The sequence below is a fragment of the Pecten maximus genome, chromosome 3, assembly GCF_902652985.1.
Source record: "Pecten maximus chromosome 3, xPecMax1.1, whole genome shotgun sequence".
In the NCBI taxonomy this organism is placed as follows: Eukaryota; Metazoa; Mollusca; class Bivalvia; order Pectinida; family Pectinidae; genus Pecten; species Pecten maximus.
Window position 1 is genome coordinate 38,824,511 of NC_047017.1, and position 24,881 is coordinate 38,849,391.

At 35.4% G+C, this 24,881-nt stretch overlaps 2 protein-coding genes across 3 annotated transcripts in view; one reads left to right on the top strand and one right to left on the bottom strand.

The window, feature by feature from the left end:
• The window catches only part of LOC117324128 (WD repeat-containing and planar cell polarity effector protein fritz homolog), a 57,867-nt gene extending 51,634 nt beyond the window's left edge, over positions 1 to 6,233 (bottom strand). For both annotated transcript variants that reach the window (XM_033879795.1, XM_033879794.1), the window contains exons 1-7: positions 6,161 to 6,233; positions 4,313 to 4,540; positions 4,083 to 4,127; positions 3,387 to 3,434; positions 2,816 to 2,886; positions 1,643 to 1,702; positions 480 to 600 (exon numbers count right to left, since the gene is read on the bottom strand). In XM_033879795.1, the coding sequence (XP_033735686.1) occupies positions 480 to 600; positions 1,643 to 1,702; positions 2,816 to 2,886; positions 3,387 to 3,434; positions 4,083 to 4,127; positions 4,313 to 4,373 (406 nt within the window). In that variant the 5' untranslated portion in view covers positions 4,374 to 4,540; positions 6,161 to 6,233. The remainder of the gene's footprint in view (positions 1 to 479; positions 601 to 1,642; positions 1,703 to 2,815; positions 2,887 to 3,386; positions 3,435 to 4,082; positions 4,128 to 4,312; positions 4,541 to 6,160) is intronic.
• A 1,886-nt stretch (positions 6,234 to 8,119) lies between these two features.
• Positions 8,120 to 13,103, top strand: LOC117324129 (kelch-like protein 13). The gene is made up of 6 exons (XM_033879797.1): positions 8,120 to 8,229; positions 9,443 to 9,849; positions 11,145 to 11,331; positions 11,479 to 11,594; positions 11,754 to 11,912; positions 12,443 to 13,103. The coding sequence occupies exons 2-6, from the start codon at positions 9,495 to 9,497 to the stop codon at positions 12,664 to 12,666; spliced, it is 1,041 nt and encodes a 346-aa protein (XP_033735688.1). The 5' UTR covers positions 8,120 to 8,229; positions 9,443 to 9,494; the 3' UTR covers positions 12,667 to 13,103.
• Positions 13,104 to 24,881: the final 11,778 nt, after the last annotated feature.

Sequence of the window (24,881 nt, forward strand, 5' to 3'; positions counted from 1 at the left end):
AACACTGACCTCCATAACAGGTAACACTGACCCCCATAACAGGTAACACTGACCTGCATAATAGGTAACACTGACCCCCATAACAGGTAACACTGACCCCCATAACAGGTAACACTGACATCCCAATAACAGGTAACACTGACCCTCATAACAGGTAACACTGACACCCCAATAACAGGTTACATTTCAATGTTTGGGACACTGAAATGATGGTCGTTATTCACGTCTGACAGGAGGTGGCTTATCTGTATATTAATTCAGGTCGTCACTAAGGCAGGTTTTACTGTACATGTGCGTGAAGAACACTTCAAAGACAAATTATACAAACTTACTATGCTCTTTGATAATTGCTATTGCAGTCTTTTTTTATGTCTATGCTGAACATTATTAGAACCCACAACATTGAAAGACAAAAGTTTGTTTGCTAGAACCAGTAGCCTATGTGTAAATAGCGTAGTAGTTACGATAGGGAGACGTACCATCTGATGCTGCGTCTGTGTTGGTCTTCATCATCATAGATTTGTCAAGGAAGACCTTATCAAGGTCACCACTGTGTCCACTCAGAACATAGGTCACACTGACCATATTACTCAGGACAACCTGCAACACAGATAGAGATGTCCCTCAGTACAGTGACACTAACGGTCAATGCATATTATCTTACCTTGGACAGGTGTATCCACATTTACCAGTGAGAGACAAAGGGACACACTGTTCATAACAAATAAATACCCTGTCATGTCAACAATATTATTTATCAAGGTTATGTTTACAATTTAAACATAATTGAACAAAGATTATTCACCTCCTTGGGACAAGCCTCACATCTGTCAAATTAAGATTTTTCACCTTCTTGTAGAGATCTCTATGTTTCAACCCCAAACTGGTGAAAGATTTGTTTATTTTTTTTAGATATAAAAATTTAACATTATAAAGAAAAGACTGACATTACCAAGGAGAGGGTGACATTACCAAGGAGAGGGTGACATTACCAAGAAGAGGGTGACATTACCAAGGAGAGGGTGACATTACCAAGAAGAGGGTGACATTACCAAGAAGAGGGTGACATTACCAAGGAGAGGGTGACATTACCAAGAAGAGGGTGACATTACCAAGAAGAGGGTGACATTACCAAAGGAGAGGGTGGACATTACCAAGGAGAGTGGTGACATTACCAAGAAGGAGGGTGAGCATTACCCAAGGAGAGGGTGACATTTACCAAGAAGAGGGGTGACATACCAAGAAGAGGGGTGACATTACCAAGGAGAGGGTGACATTACCAAGGAGAGGGTGACATTACCAAGAAGAGGGTGACATTACCAAGGAGAGGGTGACATTACCAAGGAGAGGGTGACATTACCAACAAGAGGATAACATTACAAATTGAGAGGGAGACATTACCAAGAAGAGGGTGACATTACCAAGAAGAGGGTGACATTACCAAGAAGAGGGTGACATTACCAAGAAGAGGGTGACATTACCAAGGAGAGTGTGACATTACCAAGAAGAGGGTGACATTACCAAGAAGAGGGTGACATTACCAAGGAGAGGGTGACATTACCAAGGAGAGTGTTACATTACCAATTAAGAGGGTGACATTACCAAGGAGAGGGTGACATGACTAAGAAGAAGGAAATATTACCTGGAGGATCCTTCGACTTCTCCACCAGACATGTACTAGTCTGTTGTGTGACAACAGCTCCTAAAATTAAATACATATAGAAATGAGAAGTCTCTTCAATCTTTATCCTCCCATCATGACAAAAAGGATCGTCATATAATTTAAACAACATAATCTAATGAAAAACAAAATCATGTAAAATACTTTTATCCCATTTGGGTTAATAATGTGGCAAGATTCTAGTGTATGTATGTTTTACAGCACTTTCTGACATGCAAGCAATTAACAAGATTAGATTTTTGTATTTTCAGAAATACTCACCTGAATACATATATGCAATATAATATGAACAATTGTTTTGGTGTTACTATAAGATTACAAACCTCTAACTCCTTTAGTGTTTTGGTGTTACTATAAGATTACAAACCTCTAACTCCTTTAGTGTTACTATAAGATTACAAACCTCTAACTCCTTTAGTGTTACTATAAGATTACAAACCTCTAACTCCTTTAGTGTTTTGGTGTTACTATAAGATTACAAACCTCTAACTCCTTTAGTGTTTTGGTGTTACTATAAGACTACAAACCTCTAACTCCATTAGTGTTTTGGTGTTACTATAAGATTACAAACCTCTTACTCCATTAGTGTTTTGGTGTTACTATAAGATTACAAACCTCTAACTCCTTTAGTGTTTTGGTGTTACTATAAGATTACAAACCTCTAACTCCTTTAGTGTTTTGGTGTTACTATAAGATTACAAACCTCTAACTCCTTTAGTGTTACTATAAGACTACAAACCTCTAACTCCATTAGTGTTTTGGTGTTACTATAAGATTACAAACCTCTAACTCCTTTAGTGTTTTGGTGTTACTATAAGACTACAAACCTCTAACTCCTTTAGTGTTTTGGTGTTACTATAAGATTACAAACCTCTAACTCCTTTAGTGTTTTGGTGTTACTATAAGACTACAAACCTCTAACTCCATTAGTGTTTTAGTGTTACTATAAGATTACAAACCTCTAACTCCTTTATTGTTTGGTGTTACTATAAGATTACAAACTTCTAACTCCATTAGTGTTTTGGTGTTACTATAAGATTACAAACCTCTAACTCCATTAGTGTTTTGGTGCTACTATAGAATTACAAACCTCTAACTCCTTTAGTGTTTTGGTGTTACTATAAGATTACAAACCTCTAACTCCTTTAGTGTATCTCGCAGCTTCTCCGGTCTCTTATTCTTAGGAGTCCAGGCTATGTCCTGACCTGAAGAAATACGAAGTACAATCATCACCTTTACTGAGTCTTTAATTAGCTTGAAATCATTCTTGTATCCAAGTTCGGTACTGTCAATATTCCTTCATGAAAGTGAAATGGATGAAGTATTCTTAAACAGTACTTCCAGCTTATACATGTTTTGACATTCCAGACTGATTGCATGGAGGAGCAAGCAGAAAGTTATATTTTTACGAGGATATCTACTAACATTAATGTTTTAACTAAGACAATATATGCTACTCTTCCTGTCTTTGTTAGAGTTATTTCCCTTACAGCTACTTATTTAGGTTTAAATAATTATATTCCTCAATGATAGCATTAACAAATAGTTCAATATCATAATACTAGTACATCTGTTCTCTAAAGAACAATGAAAATAGAAATAGTGGCAGATATGGCACAATCTTCTCTTTCACTTTGACCCTGCAAAGGTTTACATTGCATAAAAACAAGAGTTATTTTGGGAGTGTATATATAACATAGTGTACCTTCTGAGTGGTGTTGTCTCTCCTCCAGATACAGCTGGCTTTGTGAGGCTGTTACACGAATAATAATAATGAACATTATAAAAAAGTGGAACACTAAAAAACAAATCACCAGCTGAAACATGTACAAATTTAGGTACCACAGTGTTTTCGAAGATACTGATAAAATGTTGGCATTTCGTGGACATTCATCTGATTTTTTCTGAAGACTTTATTAAAATGGGTGTTAAAAATCATAATTAATACAAAAATTTGGTAAATTTGATTATATGAATGGAATTTATTCAATACTGAAGATATACAAATTATTCTAATCAATGTTTATTTCATGATGTTCATGTACATTGTATAAACATCTACTTAAGGTTTTTTGGGGGTTTTTTTTAAATTATTTTCCATAAGGACATTGCTGTTTTTTTTCACATTTGCTTGTTAAATTTCATAACAGGATTTTGTAGATTAAAACATATCAAGGGAGATAACTCAATTCTTACATCAATTTATATCATAAATTACTGACAGTGTTTGAATTTTTCAGAACTACATGTATTACTTTAAGAGATAAAGAAAAAGGTACTTTTAATTCAAACACAGATAATACATTTTGTGGGAAATAGAAAATGCAATATTTCAGCTATCCGACTTAACAACTGTAGGAGGGTATATTTTACTACATATCTACAGCACAGAGTCACTTACCAGCTTGTTGTTTGTCATGGTAGGTATGAATACCAAGAACATCATCTGAAATATTTAAGTACATGTATCATTAAAATATAACCCAACAGGATTTTTTATTTGCGCAATCATTGTTAGTTTGGTTGGGTTCTGAGCTTTTACAAATACAATATTTATATTGCATAGGATACCAAGGTCACATGTAACCCTGTTCAGTACACTTGTGATCATAAGACCTTAATTATGATTACCTGGCAAGGCTGTCTGGTTCTTGAGTGACCAGGTGAATACCTCACCCATACATGTGGCCATGGTACCGGTATGTCACACCCTCGTCTGGTCCATCATAGATCTCAGTATAGATGGGTGATGTCACATGACTACAGAGGTGTGTGTACCAGCATTGATACTATAAAAGGTGCAGAAGTCAACAATTCATTGTCATCACATAGGCCCCAAGTACTTAGCCTTAGTATCACCTGAAAATTAAAAACAAATTTATACTGAGTTATAATCATAATAACGCAGCGTTCTCCCCTTGCTGTCTCAGCAACATATATTACATGTACACTAGCTGTACTGTACACAATATATTTCTCCTTATAATAGAGAAACTAAGTGCTATATTGAACTTCACACATGTATGTACACTTAAGATGATGAATACTTTACTCCTTTAATTTTAGCATATATTAACAAACATCAAGATAATTTTTTAACACCCGGCCAAAATACTGCAATAAAATATTATCATAAAAACAACAAATGAGTTTTAAAAAATGAATGACTTATTGATTAATAATCCTAAAATATATTTTTGTAGCTATAATAACTGACTATATATTCATTGCATGTGAGTTGTCATTATTTTAAGTATTTTAACTATCAAATTAATATCATAAGAAATTTCCAGTTTTGAAATGAAATATCAAAAAAAATATGTGATTTCTTGATGTTGTTATTGCTTAGCAGTCTGACTTGAAAAATGGAGGACACTGACCAGTGGTGACACTGATTATTTAAACCTACTACATCTAACCAGGCCTACAAGGCAAACAGATGCGGGATAAATGGCTATACTAAAGCAGACTTTAAGTGCCTGTAATTTCCTACAGAGAATTTCAATGACATGGTTCAGTCACAGGAGTTTGACATTTTTTCAATAATAATATATGGTCATCCATATAAAAATACCCTGTATACTAGGTGTATTTTTATATGGCTTATTACATAATCTTATTAATATATTCAGATGGCTGTGGTTCAGTGCAGGATACAAGTTTACCCTGTGAAACTTACAATAACCTGTTTGATAAATCAGGAAAACTCAGATAAATAACCAGAAACCACACATTAAATTATAGTAAAATAGAAAACAATAACATAAAAAAACTGTGGAAATGGCTTAGAAAATGATTCATGTTCATCTAGCCACAACACCAGACTTCATACAGTTTCATTTTGTTGAAGTAACAGGCACTTGTGGACAGGAGTGTTTTTTCCATTAAATATGGTGAATGATTATAAAAAGAGAATAAATTGATATATATAGCAATCAGATTCTTAATCTTAAAAGTTTATAATGATGTTTTAAGACCACTGTGTGATTTAGTATTATTATTAACTTTCGAAATGCAGCATTTGATTGCTATGAAACGATCAATTCTCTTCTTTCTCACTATATCAAATGAAAAATCACACTCTTGTCACCCCTTGACTGAAGTGATTGGAGTTAGTCACTACTTGTCATCATTTTCAGATTTGTGGCCATTGGAAAGTCAGACTTCAATAAGGATGTATGCTGTACATCTATTCCGAAGTAGGGTCTGTATATATATACAGTACATATAGTTATTGAATATGAGTTTTATGGCGATATAATATGTCGCAGTCGACAACTTTCTCATGACCAGTTGACTTTTTTTAACTGTGTAACACACGATATTCATGTTGAATAAGGGAATAAACAATTATATTTGTAAGCAAAAGAATATCTTTTAAAACAAAAATGTTTCTATGGTAAGCAAATGGCTCAGTAATAATCGTATCACTATGAATAAAAAAGACTAAATGCTTGGAATTTATAAATACATTCTCACCTGTAATTTTTGTTTACCTCGTACCGGAAATTCAGTATGTTGTATAATATTGATGGTAATAAAACGGTACCAGGGGAAATATCCGGAATGTGCACGATGAGCCTACGCTACAGGGTCATCCGGTGCATCACACTTCCTCCTCAGATTGCGGATCTTTAATAACACATATCAACTTACCCGATTCAGCAAATAATTAGCTTACCGATTACGTATTAGCGTACAGGAAAAGATGATTATCAGATATTTCTTCAAACAAATAAAATCATGTTTCTAAGTGGTCGTGGTTATGATAAGGTGATATCTACCTTATAGAACAAATTTTATCAATAAAACAACACATTCAGAAAGAACAGTTGTGCCGTATCTAAAAAAAAATATCTGATTATAAAGATGATTATTCTATGTCAACGCCACAAAAATAATGAACTTTTGAACTTTGAGGTGCATATGATGCATTCTAACAAAGCAGTAGTCCAAGATAAAAAGAGGGGTGACGTCAAGCTGGCCAGTTCAACAGGCACGTGACTGGTGCACGCGAGAAAAAGACAGAATCCCACGGAAATGGTGATGATGTGGCGTGGTACTGAGGTGAATCCTAAGTCACCTGCCACATGTACCGGATTAGAATGAGTCTGTTTACATTGGGTCAATGAGTACATTTTTTTCGCACCAAGAGAATATTTTATACATCACTCATAAATGTGTTTGTTAAGTACGGCACAGGGGCATGGACGTGATAATGAGCTCACGAGTATTCAGCAGAAAAAAACAAACCACTATCTGTACTTGTAAGTTTTTTATTGTGATATCGCCAAAACATGTAACATATTCCATGTTAACCTGTTATCTGTTAAACCACCTTTCCTGTTAATGTATCTATAGATCTATTATTTTAGAAACGGTCGCAGTTGATGATATAGTCCAACTTATTTGATATCACGTTAATTTCCCTTCCTGATATCCGTTTAAACATCTAGTTGTATCATCTATGTAATATATACTAAAGTAATTCGTTAACATATGTACAGTAATACTTCGATAGAATGTTTCATTTCTATATGTAAAATCTCCATATAACACCCTTCGTTTATCCAGTGAAAATCTCCATATAACGCCCTTCGTTTATCCAGTGAAAATCTCCATATAACACCCTTCGTTTATCCAGTGAACATCTCCATATTATATAACGCCCTTAATTCTTTAATACAGTGAAAAAAATGCCCAACACTTCTCGTAGAGTATCACGAGGAGTAGTATCCCTGATTTAATGCCCTTTGTTTTTTAAAACACGTAATTTTACCGCTTATTTCTTAAGTTCCGTCTTAATCATTCTCTTCTGTCCCGATATATTGCCAAACCTCTTTAAAACACCGAAATGTTATATATGTGACAAATTAAAACAGTGTAGTAACTAGGCGTACCGTACACGGTACAAGTATCAATTTTATCAGTTCTTTACGGTTCGATTGAAACTTGATATTAAACAAATTAAAAAAAAATGAATTATTGAGATTTTTTTGATAGACGTATTAGTATTTCTGAGACTCTAACTCTACCCATACCTTGAGTAGTAAGAACTACACGTGTAGATACTCTGAACCTAAGCTATTGATCGGACGTTAAACAATACTAAACCAAACCTCAATGATTTAAGTAAGTCTACAGATCAGTGGGCATTTCTTACGTTCACGACAATTTTTTTAATTTTGTCTGGTGCTATTTTAATATTCAAATGTATATATACTTTTCATCATTTACGATAGCATTACACATATGTATATATATATTTAAGCCCAGCTAAATCTTAAGGAGCTTTTGACAATTACCTGGCTTACAGATACATTGTGCCAGTAATTGACATATAATCTAGAACTGTTAATCCCGAAGCCCCACCACGATTAGCACCCCATACTCACCCCATACTCACCAACACCGGATTATTGGGTTTAGGCCTACCATAACGACTAATAAAGTAGTTGTTGCTCTAATATCAGGGTTATTAAAACGTTTATTGAATGTTCTATGACAAGGATGTAATGTTGATATGGCCGATTGCCTGTCCTGAAACTGTGAGTAAAAATCAATGGTACATCCACGATATAGTATAGTTGTCTTCGGTAAAATTGATGTTTGATATAAAACAGTAAGTATACATGTATATATGTATATCCATACCGAATGCTAACAACGTATACCCTGAGTTTAGAGTCAGTGGTTATAGACAGAATATTTCCAGACCTCCATATCAGCAGAAACATATATAACAGTACATGTTTCTGATATCAGTGACACTGAGTTTAACCATTTTATGATGAGGCTTAAAATATCGATGCACATATTTCGTCTGAAAATTGATATTTAGATTGAGTTTCTTGACAAACAAGATTACACGGTAAGTCGAATATAATGCAAACAAAGACATGGATATATTAAGTAAATGTAGGCAAAGGACCGGGAAGGTGGGGTTATTGAATTTTCCCCGGTAAAACAGTACCATTGGAGAATGGATGACAGGCGAGAACATCAGTTGGAGTTGACTTTTAAGTGTGCGTTTCACGTGTTGCCACCAATAATTCACAGAGGCATGATAATCTAGTACAGGTTATGTATTTGCCATAATGTGTATACATGAATAATATTCTCAGTTCTCTATGCAATGATTCATGTGTAATTTAAAATGTGGCAGTTTGATGTTATATCACGATCAGAATCCTCGGAGATTTAGATCTTATAAATCAATTCACCGACATCTTGTGGAAAACCTATCTGTGTTCTAAATTGATTTCGTGATAAAGATTTAAGTGACTTGTTTGAAAGATAATATATAACTTACAGTGTTCAATTCAGATTACATATCGTCCTTGAATAGTGTACTTTGTAATTTTGCATGATGAGCCATAAATACATGTATAAGTAATAATGTCATAGGGACCTGAGAAGTGCTAGAATATGATTTATTTGGACCTATACTAGTTTGTACTGAACAGTTTATAGATATCTAAGGGGGTACTTTCCAAAGAAAAGAGTTTTCTCTCATGTCAGCAATAATAGCTTTCAAATTACCTTAAACATTAAATACAAACACGATTGAGATTGTAAAATTTGATTACATTTCAACGAAATTCTTTCGAGTTCAGTTGAAGATAATATACTTTCAGCCGGTTGTAACCATGCGTTTAAGCTCTAAATGAGGAAAAGAAGAAACGAAAGACAAACAAGAAATGTTGGCAGACGAAACCCTTTTTTAATAGATAAAATGCAGTTTCATTTTCTTTCTTTCAGATTTCTAAATGACCGGAATACATTTTCATAAGACAGAATTAATATTATAAAAATGGATGACACAAATATCGGAATGAAGTCCTATGACTTCGTCTTCCTGTTTAACAAGACTTCCGGTAGTCCGCGGGTGCAGTACTTCATGGTGGACCCATGGACCAAGACTCGAATCTTCCCGAAATGTAACTCACTCGTGTTCAACAAACTCACGCACCTCGTGGGCTTCCGGCCAGTTGTACTGGACGGCTGTCTCTACATTATTGGCGGGAAGGACTGGGAGTCGGGACAGTACCGCGCGCAGACCTGGAGGTACGATCCTGCAACCAGTCGATGGAGTGGCCGAGCATCTATGCTTGAAGCAAGATGTCGACACACCGCCGACGTTCTCAATGGCTGTATTTACGTCACAGGTTAGACAATAGGCCCAATACTATAAAATTGTTATAAATATATTGACCGTCCTTGTAAGGTAAAAGGTACTGAACCCTTGGTTTTGCTAGTACATGTAGACGCGTGAATCTATGCCAATGCATGTGCCTCTGGGTAGCTCATCATAACCTGCCCGTCATAATAGGAGTTTTAAAGCGTCATTATAATTCTATATCACATCTCAATAGGAAACCCATGTCTAAAAATAGACGTTTGTTAAGTGTGTACCATGATATTGAAAACGAAATCCACGTTTTCCTTAAATGTCCTTTGTGTGGTCAAGTTAGAGAAATGTATCTCGTTAAAATTATATCAGATCGGTCAGAAGATGAAATCTGTATTTCCATTTGTCAGCTAGTAACCCTGAGATTAAACAAAGAACTTGTCTATTCATAATACATGCACAGTCATTATAGAACTGCATCCGGTATAATCTAATACTCTGGTTATATTGTTGAACCTTGATATGTACTCAATGTATTTTAGTTTATGTATTGTCATCAATTACGTGTGTAATTAGAATTGCGCAATAAACATTTGAATTGAAATGTGTTACACAGTGATGGCTGAGACCAGGAAGTTAAATTTATACACTTTGAGAGAGGTGATTAGAGTACAGAGAAAGATATTGTTATGATTAGTTTAACGGTAATGTTTAACACAATCTAATTAAAATCTAGATGGCCATTCTCACTACGTTACATTAATCTAACAACATCCCATAAGGGGTCACGTTCTGATGACCTTTGCGATGTGTATATTTCACTTTTAGGGCGAATTGCCAATTTGTCGATGTCATCGAAGCAAACCATTTCGTCACAGCATGTAGATATAGCTTTATGCTTTGTGGGACGAAATGTCTTGAAACAAATTGACAGATTATGCAAGCTATGCACTCTAGTATTGCTAATTCGGACAAAACAAAAATCACTTCCAAGATTCTGGAAGTAGTCATTTGATTGGCTAATCCAAAAGGTCATCAGAACGTGACCGCTTATGGGATGTTGATAGATGTCCATGTAACGTAGTGAGAATGACCATCTATATTTTAATTAGATTGTGTTTAACGCTTACTACAGTTTATATAAACCGGGACCTATCATGTGGGAGAGTCAGTTTACCATTGTGTAAATCTAGTAAAATCCTCAAATTTGCTCAAATTTCAAATCGCCAAAAATGTATATACCTAATTTCTGATGATGTTTAGTATAAGGGATTAACGATGGACTTGCGGGGGTCTATGTGCGTTCTTGTTAAATTCAACCTTATCTCCTAGGAGGGGAGATCCATGGCGGAGGGGTGACAGATCTTTGTGAGTCCTATGACCCAGTGCTCAACTCCTGGACCTCAATCAGCTGTCTGCCCCGCCCCCGGGCTGACCACGCCGCTTGTGTAAACGACGGCAGTCTCTATGTTTCCGGAGGCATCAGTAACCTCAAACATCAGTGTTCCAACGTGTTCTGGTGAGTCGTCAGAGTTCTCCATATTTTGTTTACATCCTCAGTGGCAGATAAAGATACAGAAATACAGGATTTATTAGAACATTTAATTTGACGTTAGTTTAGTTAGATCTGTTTATATATGATCGGAGATGTTTTGTTACATTACAGGGTGTATGACGCGGTTGCGAACGAGTGGGATGAACCTATTCAGGGTATAATTTTGCCTCACGAGCGGGAAAAACATAATATGGTCAGCGTCGGGAAATATATCTATGTTGTTTCCGGTAAGTAGCCCTGAATTCGTCGTTTACTTTTGGAATGACGTCACTGTTTCTTTAAACAACATTTCTAGATGATAAATAATCAACAAAATAAAACCTTTCTTTATGTGGTCGCTACTTCGATTTGGTGATGATTTGATCTTAGCATATTTTCGATTGAAGGTCGTGGATTTGACCAAGAGACATGGTCGGAGAAGGACGAATCTGCTATCTGTAGTTACAATACTCGATCGAAGGGTGACACGCGAAGAGATACGTGCTGGGATGTATACCACCCCAACGTATTTAACCCCCGGGCCAACGCTGGAGTCACTCTGCTAGGTACGTGTGGGGCCGGGCAATGGATGTTCTACATGTAAGCTTAACTAGCGAAAACGTCTATTAGTGGACTTTAGTCACCGGTGTTTGCCATAACCTACCTAGGTCTCAACTTCGTGTCAGTGAGGAGTCCTAGACGAACGACACAGCTGTGTTATCTAGTTTAATTTATTTCTGGCTCTAACCGTATCTAATTCTCAATTTGCATTGAAAGGTGTTGGGTGTCGTTTGTACGACTCTTCATCAGTAACTCCAGTTGGTGATGATTTGTTATTCAATAAGACGTTTTAAAAGTGTACGTACGCTACCAATTACAATCAAATGTATATCGTTATTTTTTTTATAAAATGCTTTATGACTAGATAGTTGGTCATAGTTGCTAATTCAGTCAGTCTAAGTGAGAAGAGATAATATTCTAGCACCTCCTGCTCGCCTCCCCTTCCCCCTCTCCCCTTCCTCATCCTCCATGAATATAAAATACTATCTCCATCATTTATAACTATCTTTTAAACTAAATTAAACTATCTTTCCAGGACAACATCTGTATTTTTTTGGCGGGAAAAGCTTCCAGAAAGACTGTGACGTCAGAACGGTGGAGTGCTATAACGTGAAGAAACGTAAGCTTCGCGAGGCTTTCACGTTACCAGAAGGCTACAGCTATGTGAATGTGGACTGTGTTAAACTCAGTATTCCAGTCAGTAACACGGACATCAGCTTCAATGACCTCCTCCTCTACGACAAATGGATCATGTGGTGACGTCACTGACCTCAATGAGGCTTTCTATGAAAAGAAAACAGGGACTGAAGGAGAATAAATTGGGACCAGTTCTTTTATTTTAGGGAAATGGATTGTGGGTTAACGTTAACGTCATACTGCTCCCTCCCTCCCCCTTATCCTGGGGCGGAGGGGGGGGGGGGGGGCAAAGGGTTCACTTATGCTCTGTGGTGCAACTTGAGCAATGAGCACATCGGCTGTTATTTTCTCTGGCATCTTGTTAATTGAAAAGCTTTAAGGTCTGAGAATATCGTATGGAAATCATAGGTCCTGAGAATCGGTTACGATCTATATATCTTATTGGGCCTACCACAATGTGTATAAAACATTTTAAAGAGGCTTACCCGCAGACGGACCGGTAAACGGCACATCGATCACTAAATAAACTTCAGTACACGTTTCTATGTGACAAAATTAGAGGCTTTCCGACTTTATTTCTTGAAAACAATTACAGAATATGTATTTAAAAGACGTTTTAAAACTCAACCTGAGAGGGAAATGTATGGAATATAACGGCAAATTTTCTTTGTAAATCGCCGCTGCCTTTGAAGTTATCACTGTGCGGCACTGTGCACGTGCTTGTTTCTTTGATGTGTCAATCAAATTAGACTCCACTTTATAGCGGGGACTTATTGCGGGTTGCGATTAAATAAATAATATTAAAAAATGAGGTTTTAATATCACTTTTCAGCGTTTTATAAGGAAAATAAAACGAAAAACTCAACAATTCCAACAATCTGTCATGTGTAAAAAAATCTTTTTCTATTAGCCAATTTTTCTGATCTCTCTGCGGACCAGCCTCTTTAAAATTTTACCGAATTTTAATCTAGCTTCTACCCTTACACATACATACGTCTGACTAGGTTGGACCCAATACACTAACAAATGTCCATGTCCTTGTGATGGAGATCAATATATCTATACTGTCATTTGAAACCAGTTATGTATTCTTACACTAGAAGATGTGCCTCTTTCATGAAAATATTAACCGGATAGTATTCAGGTTTGTCCATGGATTTACATCCTTTTTTCTGATGATATATATTTTATAACACTTGTAATAATTTCTGTATATTGAGTAATAGTTTAAAATGCTACCATGATTTTGTGTTGTATCCACCAGTGAAATGTTATCTTTGATAAGAAAAAAGTACAAAACGAAATGTAACACATAGAAATCCGCCCATGACACAGGTATAGGGTGTTACAACAGAGTCGATTAGATATATACATTAAAGATAGTCTATGATCTACACGATTTAGACTGATATAAATCATTTGTGACATTTGTGTCTTATTAATTCGTTTCATTCGAGTTATCTCCCCTACATCAATTTCTTCCGTTGGTTGGTGGAATGGTCTGTTTGATTTTTAGCAGTGCATGTAACTATATTTAAACCAATTTTGACAAAGTTAATGAGAAGCGAATGCATAGTATATGACGGGTTAGCATGAATCGTTTGTTCAGTTGTTCTTAAAGATTATGATCATTTCCAATTGTTATACGACTTATAGATATATATAGTTACAAAATACTGCTAACATAAATCAACAAGGAACAGTCTTAGTATTAAATTATCATAATATAGTTAAATATTTTGGTTTTATTTCGTATATAGAGAGGCTCTACTCTAGATGTATGATATATACCACCGAGGCTCTGTATATTTTATGGATTAGCTTTATAGTATATACCGGTATGTGGAGACTCTATAGATTTTCCGGGCCTAGATTTATAATTTCTTGTCTATATTTATAGTATATACCGGAATATGTGGGTTATATAGAGTTTCTGGTCTATATTTATAGTATATACCGGTATATGGAGCCTCTATAGAGTTTCTGGTCTAGATTTATAGTATATACCGGTATATGGAGACTCTATAGAGTTTCTGGTCTAGATTTATAGTATATACCGGTATATGGAGACTCTATAGAGTTTCTGGTCTATATTTATAGTATATACCGGTATATGAAGGTTCTATAGAGTTTCTGGTCTATATTTATAGTATATACCGGTATATGGGGGTTCTATAGAGTTTCTGGTCTATATTTATAGTATATACCGGTATATGGAGACTATATAGAGTTTCTGGTCTATATTTATAGTATATACCGGTATATGGAGGCTCTATAGAGTTTCTGGTCTATATTTATAGTATATACCGGTATATGGACGCTCTATAGAGTTTCTGGTCTATATTTATAGTATATACCGGTATATGGAGACTATAGAGTTTCTGGTCTATATTTATAGTATATACCGGAATATGTGGGTTATATAGAGTTTCTGGTCTATATTTATAGTATATACCGGTATATGTGGGTTATATAGAGTTTCTGGTCTATATTTATAGTATATACCGGTATATGAAGGTTCTATAGAGTTTCTGGTCTATATTTATAGTATATACCGGTATATGGAGACTATAGAGTTTCTGGTCTATATTTATAGTATATACCGGTATATGGAGGTTGTATAGAGTTTCTGGTCTATATTTATAGTATATACCGGTATATGGAGGCTCTATAGAGTTTCTGGTCTATATTTATAGTATATACCGGTATATGGAGGCTCTATAGAGTTTCTGGTCTATATTTATAGTATATACCGGTATATGGGAGTTCTATAGAGTTTCTGGTCTATATTTATAGTATATACCGGTATATGGGAGTTCTATAGAGTTTCTGGTCTATATTTATAGTATATTCCGGTATATGGGGGTTCTATAGAGTTTCTGGTCTATATTTATAGTATATACCGGTATATGGGAGTTCTATAGAGTTTCTGGTCTATATTTATAGTATATACCGGTATATGGGGGTTCTATAGAGTTTCTGGTCTATATTTATAGTATATACCGGTATATGAAGGTTCTATAGAGTTTCTGGTCTATATTTATAGTATATACCGGTATATGAAGGTTCTATAGAGTTTCTGGTCTATATTTATAGTATATACCGGTATATGGGGGTTGTATAGAGTTTCTGGTCTATATTTATTGTATATACCGGTATGTGGAGGTTCTATAGAGTTTCTGGTCTATATTTATAGTATATACCGGTATATGGAGCCTCTATAGAGTTTCTGGTCTAGATTTATAGTATATACCGGTATATGGAGACTCTATAGAGTTTCTAGTCTATATTTATAGTATATACCGGTATATGAAGGTTCTATAGAGTTTCTGGTCTATATTTATAGTATATACCGGTATATGGGGGTTCTATAGAGTTTCTGGTCTATATTTATAGTATATACCGGTATATGAAGGTTCTATAGAGTTTCTGGTCTATATTTATAGTATATACCGGTATATGGAGACTCTATAGAGTTTCTGGTCTATATTTATAGTATATACCGGTATATGGATGTTGTATAGAGTTTCTGGTCTATATTTATAGTATATACCGGTATATGGAGACTCTATATAGTTTCTGGTCTAGATTTATAGTATATACCGGTATATGGAGCTCTATAGAGTTTCTGGTCTATATTTATAGTATATACCGGTATATGGAGGCTCTATAGAGTTTCTGGTCAAGATTTATAGTATATACCGGTATATGAAGGTTCTATAGAGTTTCTGGTCTATATTTATAGTATATACCGGTATATGGAGGCTCTATAGAGTTTCTGGTCTATATTTATAGTATATACCGGTATATGAAGGTTCTATAGAGTTTCTGGTCTATATTTATAGTATATACCGGTATATGGAGCCTCTATAGAGTTTCTGGTCTATATTTATAGTATATACCGGTATATGGGGGTTGTATAGAGTTTCTGGTCTATATTTATAGTATATTCCGGTATATGGAGACTCTATAGAGTTTCTGGTCTATATTTATAGTATATACCGGTATATGGGGGTTGTATAGAGTTTCTGGTCTATATTTATAGTATATTCCGGTATATGGAGACTCTATAGAGTTTCTGGTCTATATTTATAGTATATACCGGTATATGGAGGTTGTATAGAGTTTCTAGTCTATATTTATAGTATATACCGGTATATGGAGACTCTATAGAGTTTCTGGTCTATATTTATAGTATATACCGGTATATGGGGGTTGTATAGAGTTTCTGGTCTATATTTATAGTATATTCCGGTATATGGAGACTCTATAGAGTTTCTGGTCTATATTTATAGTATATAACGGTATATGGAGACTATATAGAGTTTCTGGTCTATATTTATAGTATATACCGGAATATGGGGGTTCTATAGAGTTTCTGGTCTATATTTATAGTATATACCGGTATATGGGGGTTCTATAGAGTTTCTGGTCTATATTTATAGTATATAACGGTATATGGAGACTATATAGAGTTTCTGGTCTATATTTATAGTATATACCGGTATATGGACATTCCATAGAGTTTCTAGTCTATATTTATAGTATATACCGGTATATGGAGGTTGTATAGAGTTTCTGGTCTATATTTATAGTATATACCGGTATATGGAGACTCTATAGAGTTTCTGGTCTATATTTATAGTATATACCGGTATATGGAGACTCTATAGAGTTTCTGGTCTATATCTATAGTATATACCGGTATATGGAGGTTGTATAGAGTTTCTAGTCTATATTTATAGTATATACCGGAATATGGGGGTTGTATAGAGTTTCTAGTCTATATTTATAGTATATACCGGTATATGGATGTTGTATAGAGTTTCTAGTCTATATTTATAGTATATACCGATATATGGAGACTCTATAGAGTTTCTGGTCTATATTTATAGTATATACCGGTATATGGAGACTCCATAGAGTTTCTAGTCTATATTTATAGTATATTCCGGTATATGGGGGTTGTATAGAGTTTCTGGTCTATATTTATAGTATATACCGGTATGTGGAGACTCTATAGAGTTTCTGGTCTATATTTATAGTATATACCGGTATATGGAGGCTCTATAGAGTTTCTGGTCTATATTTATAGTATATACCGGTATATGGGGGTTGTATAGAGTTTCTACTTTCTAGTCTATATTTATAGTATATACCGGTATATGGAGGCTCTATAGAGTTTCTGGTCTATATTTATAGTATATACCGGTATATGGAGGCTATAGAGTTTCTAGTCTATATTTATAGTATATACCGATATATGGAGGTTGTATAGAGTTTCTGGTCTATATTTATAGTATAGACCGGTATATGGAGGCTCTATAGAGTTTCTGGTCTATATTTATAGTATATACCGGTATATGGGGGTTCTATAGAGTTTCTGGTCTATATTTATAGTATATACCGGTATATGAAGGTTCTATAGAGTTTCTAGTCTATATTTATAGTATATACCGGTATATGGAGGTTGTATAGAGTTTCTGGTCTATATTTATAGTATATACCTGTATATGGAGGTTGTATAGAGTTTCTGGTCTATATTTATAGTATATACCGGTATATGGAGACTCCATAGAGTTTCTAGTCTATATTTATAGTATATACCTGTATATGGAGGTTGTATAGAGTTTCTGGTCTATATTTATAGTATATACCGGTATATGAAGGTTGTATAGAGTTTCTAGTCTATATTTATAGTATATACCTGTATATGGAGGTTGTATAGAGTTTCTGGTCTATATTTATAGTATATACCGGTATATGAAGGTTGTATAGAGTTTCTAGTCTATATTTATAGTATATTCCGGTATATGAAGGTTCTATAGAGTTTCTGGTCTATATTTATAGTATATACCGGTATATGAAGGTTGTATAGAGTTTCTAGTCTATATTTATAGTATATACCGGTATATGAAGGTTGTATAGAGTTTCTGGTCTATATTTATAGTATATACCGGTATATGGAGACTCTATAGAGTTTCTGGTCTATATTTATAGTATATACCGGTATATGAAGGTTCTATAGAGTTTCTAGTCTATATTTATAATGTAAATACAGGTTTGCATGTACATGCCGTTTCTTTTTTTAATCGAAAGATGGCGTTCAATAATCCTAAAATCTGTTCCCGGTGGTTAACAGTTGGGGGTAAAATATACAAACCCTCCTGTCTCTCCTAACAGATGTCCTGAGCACGCGCCAAACACATATATGTATAGCAGAACACGTGTAATTTACACGAACGGAAATGGAACTGAATTGTTTCATCGCTGAGAAATCCAGATTAAATATTGACAGATGGGAGTAGAGCTTAAGGTTAAATATCAACACTAACTACAATATTATATATATTTATATTTATAACGGATAACCAGCTCTCGAGTCTCGTGTTCACAGGAATATAATTACGCTCAGATCGGCTATGAAACAAACACAATCTGTTAATCACGACGGAACTATGCAAATTATGTGAATTATCAATATTATTGACCGGAAGTGGCCGGTAACGGTATGACTGTACATAATTTGATTACTATGTTAAATGCATAATCACGATTGCATCCAATACAGAGTCCACGTGGCGCGAGCCGATCCCCGAACATAGCGCCCCGTAACGAGTCATATTGTTCCGTGATTAGGTAGTGTAATTAACGGGTCGATAACAATCAATTGGGAAATATCTGGTCAGGGATGGACAGTGGCCTCCAGTTAATATCTGGTCAGGGATGGACAGTGGAATACAGTCAATATCTGGTCAGGGATGGACAGTGGAATACAGTCAATATCTGGTCAGGGATGGACAATGGCCTCCAGTCAATATCTGGTCAGGGATGGACAGTGGCCTCCAGTCAATATCTGGTCAGAGATGGACAGTGGAATACAGTCAATATCTGGTCAGAGATGGACAGTGGAATACAGTCAATATCTGGTCAGAGATGGACAGTGGCCTCCAGTCAATATCTGGTCAGGGATGGACAGTGGAATACAGTCAATATCTGGTCAGAGATGGACAGTGGCCTCCAGTCAATATCTGGTCAGGGATGGACAGTGGAATACAGTCAATATCTGGTCAGAGATTGACAGTGGCCTCCAGTCAATATCTGGTCAGGGATGGACAGTGGCCTCCAGTCAATATCTGGTCAGGGATGGACAGTGGCCTCCAGTCAATATCTGGTCAGGGATGGACAGTGGCCTCCAGTCAATATCTGGTCAGGGATGGACAGTGGCCTCCAGTCAATATCTGGTCAGGGATGGACAGTGGCCTCCAGTCAATATCTGGTCAGGGATGGACAGTGGCCTCCAGTCAATATCAGGTTAGAGATGGACAGTGGCCTCCAGTCAATATCTGGTCAGGGATGGACAGTGGAATAGTCAATATCTGGTCAGGGATGGACAGTGGAATACAGTCAATATCTGGTCAGGGATGGACAGTGGAATACAGTCAATATCTGGTCAGGGATGGACAGTGGCCTCCAGTCAATATCGGGTCAGAGATTGACAGTGGCTTTCAGTCAATACCAACTTAAAATGGACACATGGGAATATGTCCTCACATCTTGCAATCGACGAAATTCTTTCGAATTTGTCGTTCTCGTATACGTTTATGATCATTCCAGTATTCATTCACAATAAAAGAAACGTATCGCAAGCAACGCGCACATGTCTCAAAAAAAATGTACGTCCTCCCCCTTCCCAAACCAAATCCTGGATTCGCCTATGTATATGACGTCATTTCACTACGACATATACTTTCATGACGTCATATCATTCCACTATAGTACCATTTGACGTCGAGTGTGTAACATGACGCTTTAATATCATTTCGATAGTACCCTCTTCATACCACTGAAATGGTTTATTTTGTATATTAAAGATACCAAGAAGATATGTTTAGATAAAACTGTAGTAGTGTGACGGTATAGAATTTTCCACTTTCCAGTTCACTAAACGTTGTTTTACAAACAAAGAACATAATATTACTGTGTCCCATACATGTTTTTATCACCCATTTCATAAATTACATTAGTCCATACTTAACTTTGAAAATCAATGACAAAATACCACACTTTAATCTATCAGTAATTGTGTCTGAAAAAAGAAATGTCGAAGGCGGTGATATTAACAAAAGACATTTCTTAGAGTCGGCATTTAAAACAAACTAACAATGTCAAATAAGTGTAATTACATTTATTTCATCGAAACAAACGAAAATGTGTAATTGGGAGGATACGGAACACAAATCATATTGTCTGTAGAATGACTTGTTCGATTAGAAGTCTGTAGAATGACTTGTTCGATTAGAAGTCTGTAGAATGACTTGTTCGATTAGAAGTCTGTAGAATGACTTGTTCGATTAGAATTTTTCTGACGAAACACGTGAAACTATTGGAATGAAGGGTGTAACATGAGATGGTATAGGGGGTCTGACTCTCGTCTGCTCGGTAACCACAGAACACAGGAGGGGTCGAATATTGGGAAATTATCATTCCATCAACTTCAAACAATTTTGTTGTCTTTGGGTTGTGTTATATGACGTACTGTATTTTCTCATTTTAACTAAATCGTGTTACCATTGAGGTTTTCTTAATATGACCCCCGACTTTTTAAATTTAACTGAAATAAAATCGATAGATGCTCGACTTCCGGCTTCCGGTAGGTGGGGCCGACACAATTTCAAAATACTGAAAGATTTCTGAAATATTACGAAATATCATGAAGTTCGAATTTTTGTCTGACTTTTTTTTTTTCTTTGGCTATGCTATTTTTCATTGTGTGTTTTTTGTGTAGAAATGACTGGACACAACTTTAACATTGACTTCTTTCCTGAATTGTTAGGTCGTTTACAACAAAGTGTCCTAAATCGTAACTAAAAGTAAGGTTAACCGTACAGCATTTACGTGGTCTTTTTATATCTAGCAGGAGCTTTATAATCGTGTCTGGGATCAAAGATTATAGGTCCGGTTTAGTAGCGACAATCACGTGATCGTATTTTGTGCTCATGTGATCGTATCTTGCTGTGAATCACGCGCTCATTTACGCGTATGACCCACGTTGACGGGACCCGTTTTCATTCATAAAATGTAAATATCACAGTTCAAATAAACGGTCGGAAAAATAAGATACAAAAAGTAACGACAGTAACTATTAAAAGTTATCGAGTTCTTATTAAAAATACATATCCTTTCAAATATGATAGCCTCACGCATTTTCCTCCCTCAGTTTTTGATATTTCTGAGGTTTCTGAAAAGAGTAATAATTTTATTGTAAACAGTCTGCACTGTTTCAACTACCTATCTGACGACAACATCAACATCCCCGACGTATCGTGTGAAAGTTCACATCAGTACATTAATTGTGTGTGACTTTTTGTTCACCATTGAACAGACTGTGTACAGTGTAAGATAAAACTCGGGACTCTGTGCGGGGAGTGTACCCGGCAGTTTGCCACATAGCCGGACATTCTAAATCTTAGTACAAAGTACCATGTACTTAAACCAATGCTAAACTTTTTCATTATGACTAAAATATGTGTTTTTGTTATCACAACTATCTCATTCAGAAAAAAAATTATAGCTTCTGTCTCTTTAATAATTTGAATAAAATCAATTTTGAAATTATTTTTAATTTATGATTAACTTACAAGAACTACGGTAACCTGATACACACAGTGTCTGCTCACCTCTAACCTGATATAGGACATTTCTTTATATTTTAACTACGGTTTATCTTCACAAACTGAAGAAACAAACATTTCACTGATATTGGGGGGAGGGGGGATGAAATATTTAATGTACAATGAAATAACTTTAAGATTTAGTAATTCCTTTACCATCAAGTGGAGACATTCTACGTAGGATATAATTAACGTCTTAACTGATATAAATAATTAGATCTGGAAAGTGACTCGGGGGGGGGGGGGCGGGGGGGGGGGGGGGGAATTACACATATGTAGGAGGGTGTCATAATATACTTATAACTTATACGTATACATGTCTAGTATTCAGTTGATCAACACCAAACAAACTGGCAGATCTCAAGTGACATTATCAAAGAAAACAAATCCTTTAGTAATTGTTTGGGTTGCCAACCAGTCTTAAACTTGTATGAACTATATACGGTATAGGGTTCTAACAAAGCAACAGACACAATGGTAACAATACAGAAAATACAGATTTTTCTTTCCCTTTGTTCTTGTTATTATTATCAGTTTATCTAATAGGAACTTTCAAGGTAGAACTTTTGCCCATACCGTTTTCTATTCGGTGAAGAAACGAGACAGAAGTAAGTTAAATGTTGTCATGAACACAACACCTGCATGGACTATTCACAAAGACACAGAACTTCATCCTGTGACCCAGAAAACTAATGACAAAGAATTTCGGCTCTGATATTTCCTTTTATTTCAGATACAAAGAGACAAAAAGAAAACTGGCGGGAAAATGCACGAACTGTAACAGAAATCCCCACCAGATGGCGCGTGACGTAACCGTTTGATGACGAATCGGATTCGGAGAGCGGACGAGAGCTCACCTGTCAATAAATACAAAACAAAGATCAACTTCTCGCTGGAAACAACTCGTCCGCCATCGATTAACGATACCGTAATGGTGTGTGAAATAGACATTACCTAAGTCGGTGACAAATAGGCTCATTTTATTGTTACAGTCCGGTTAGTCAAATAAATTGATTATGTAGATATGCTAATTTATTCCGAGATAAACTTAGCATACACACGTACCTAGTTACCAATGATTCAGCGACTTGATTGAGTAAGACTCCAATATAGTAGTGAACTAAGGCTCAAATATAGCCGTGACCACGTGTAACGGGGTATAGCCGTGACCACGTGTAACGGGGTATAGCCGTGACCACGTGTAACGGGGTATAGCCGTGACCACGTGTAACGGGGTATAGCCGTGACCACGTGTAACGGGGTATAGCCGTGACCACGTGTAACGGGGTATAATAGCCGTGACCACGTGTAACGGGGTATAGCCGTGACCACGTGTAACGGGGTACGTAATTTAGGTGTTTATGGCAGTCGTAGGTACGATAAGGCAGACGAATTGATTATTTAATGAGACATAAATACAAACAAATGAAGTTATACCGAGTTAACACACAGATATTAAAAACAATTCTTTTGACACCACACCACACCACACCACACCACAACAGAAACCGAGACAAGCCATTGACACGCGAAACACAACATTCTAGTTTTCAATTGAATCAATCGAACTTCCTCACGGACTAAAACACAAAGTGTTCATGTCGCACATAAGATTTCGAAGTTCGAAAGACAGCAATGTCCATAAAATATTTGTTTATTTTCAGAGTTTCTTTTTCAAGTGTTTTTTCCCCAGCGATTTGACATTTTCAGGGCAAAGGAATTTTTTGACTCATAAGTAAGCTGGAAATGTATTGTCTTAAATATTTATGCTGAAACTTGATCGTTTCCCTTTAGAATACATTTACTTGAACAGCTCGACACGGAATATTGTACTTTGAATAGTGATGTGTGCTTCGATTGGGTACACTATATAAAATGGTTACTGTGTACTCTTGTTTTTGGTGAAGTATGGCTTAGCTAATCACCATGGAAAGCTTTTTACCAAATTCTACAATATTTGAGAGGTTTATTAGAGAAATCCTCGATTTATATATATATTTATATAAGCATATTGTAAATATTTTTAGTTTAAACAATATTTTATTCATTAATCAAAATATTCAATACATATACAAATATTTTTTATGGGATGGGAAAACAAGCATATTACATAGATATTTTTCCCGATGAGATATATTTAGCTATGTACATTGCCGTTATAGAAATATTGAGCGGATTAGAAGATATTGTGCACTTTGTAAATGAATTACTGAAGTAGAAGACGAAAATAGTACATGTATTGATAAAAACCTTCCATGTTTGAATGTATACAGTTATTATGTACTAATAAAAGGAAATAAGCCGTCTCGGCATTCTGTAACTCGTACTCCACTTCTGTCTGGCTGTTTCACATCCTTATTATGTATTGTATATAATATTGTATGTAATATCTTATGTTATATAAAATATCTTATGTTATATGTAATATTGTATGTAATATGTAATATTGTATGTAATATCTTATGTTATATAAAATATCTTATGTTATATGTAATATTGTATGTAATATGTAATATTGTATGTAATATTGTATGTAATATTGTATGTAATATTGTATGTAATATCTTATGTTATATGTAATATTGTATGTAATATCTTATGTTATATAAAATATCTTATGTTATATGTAATATTGTATGTAATATGTAATATTGTATGTAATAT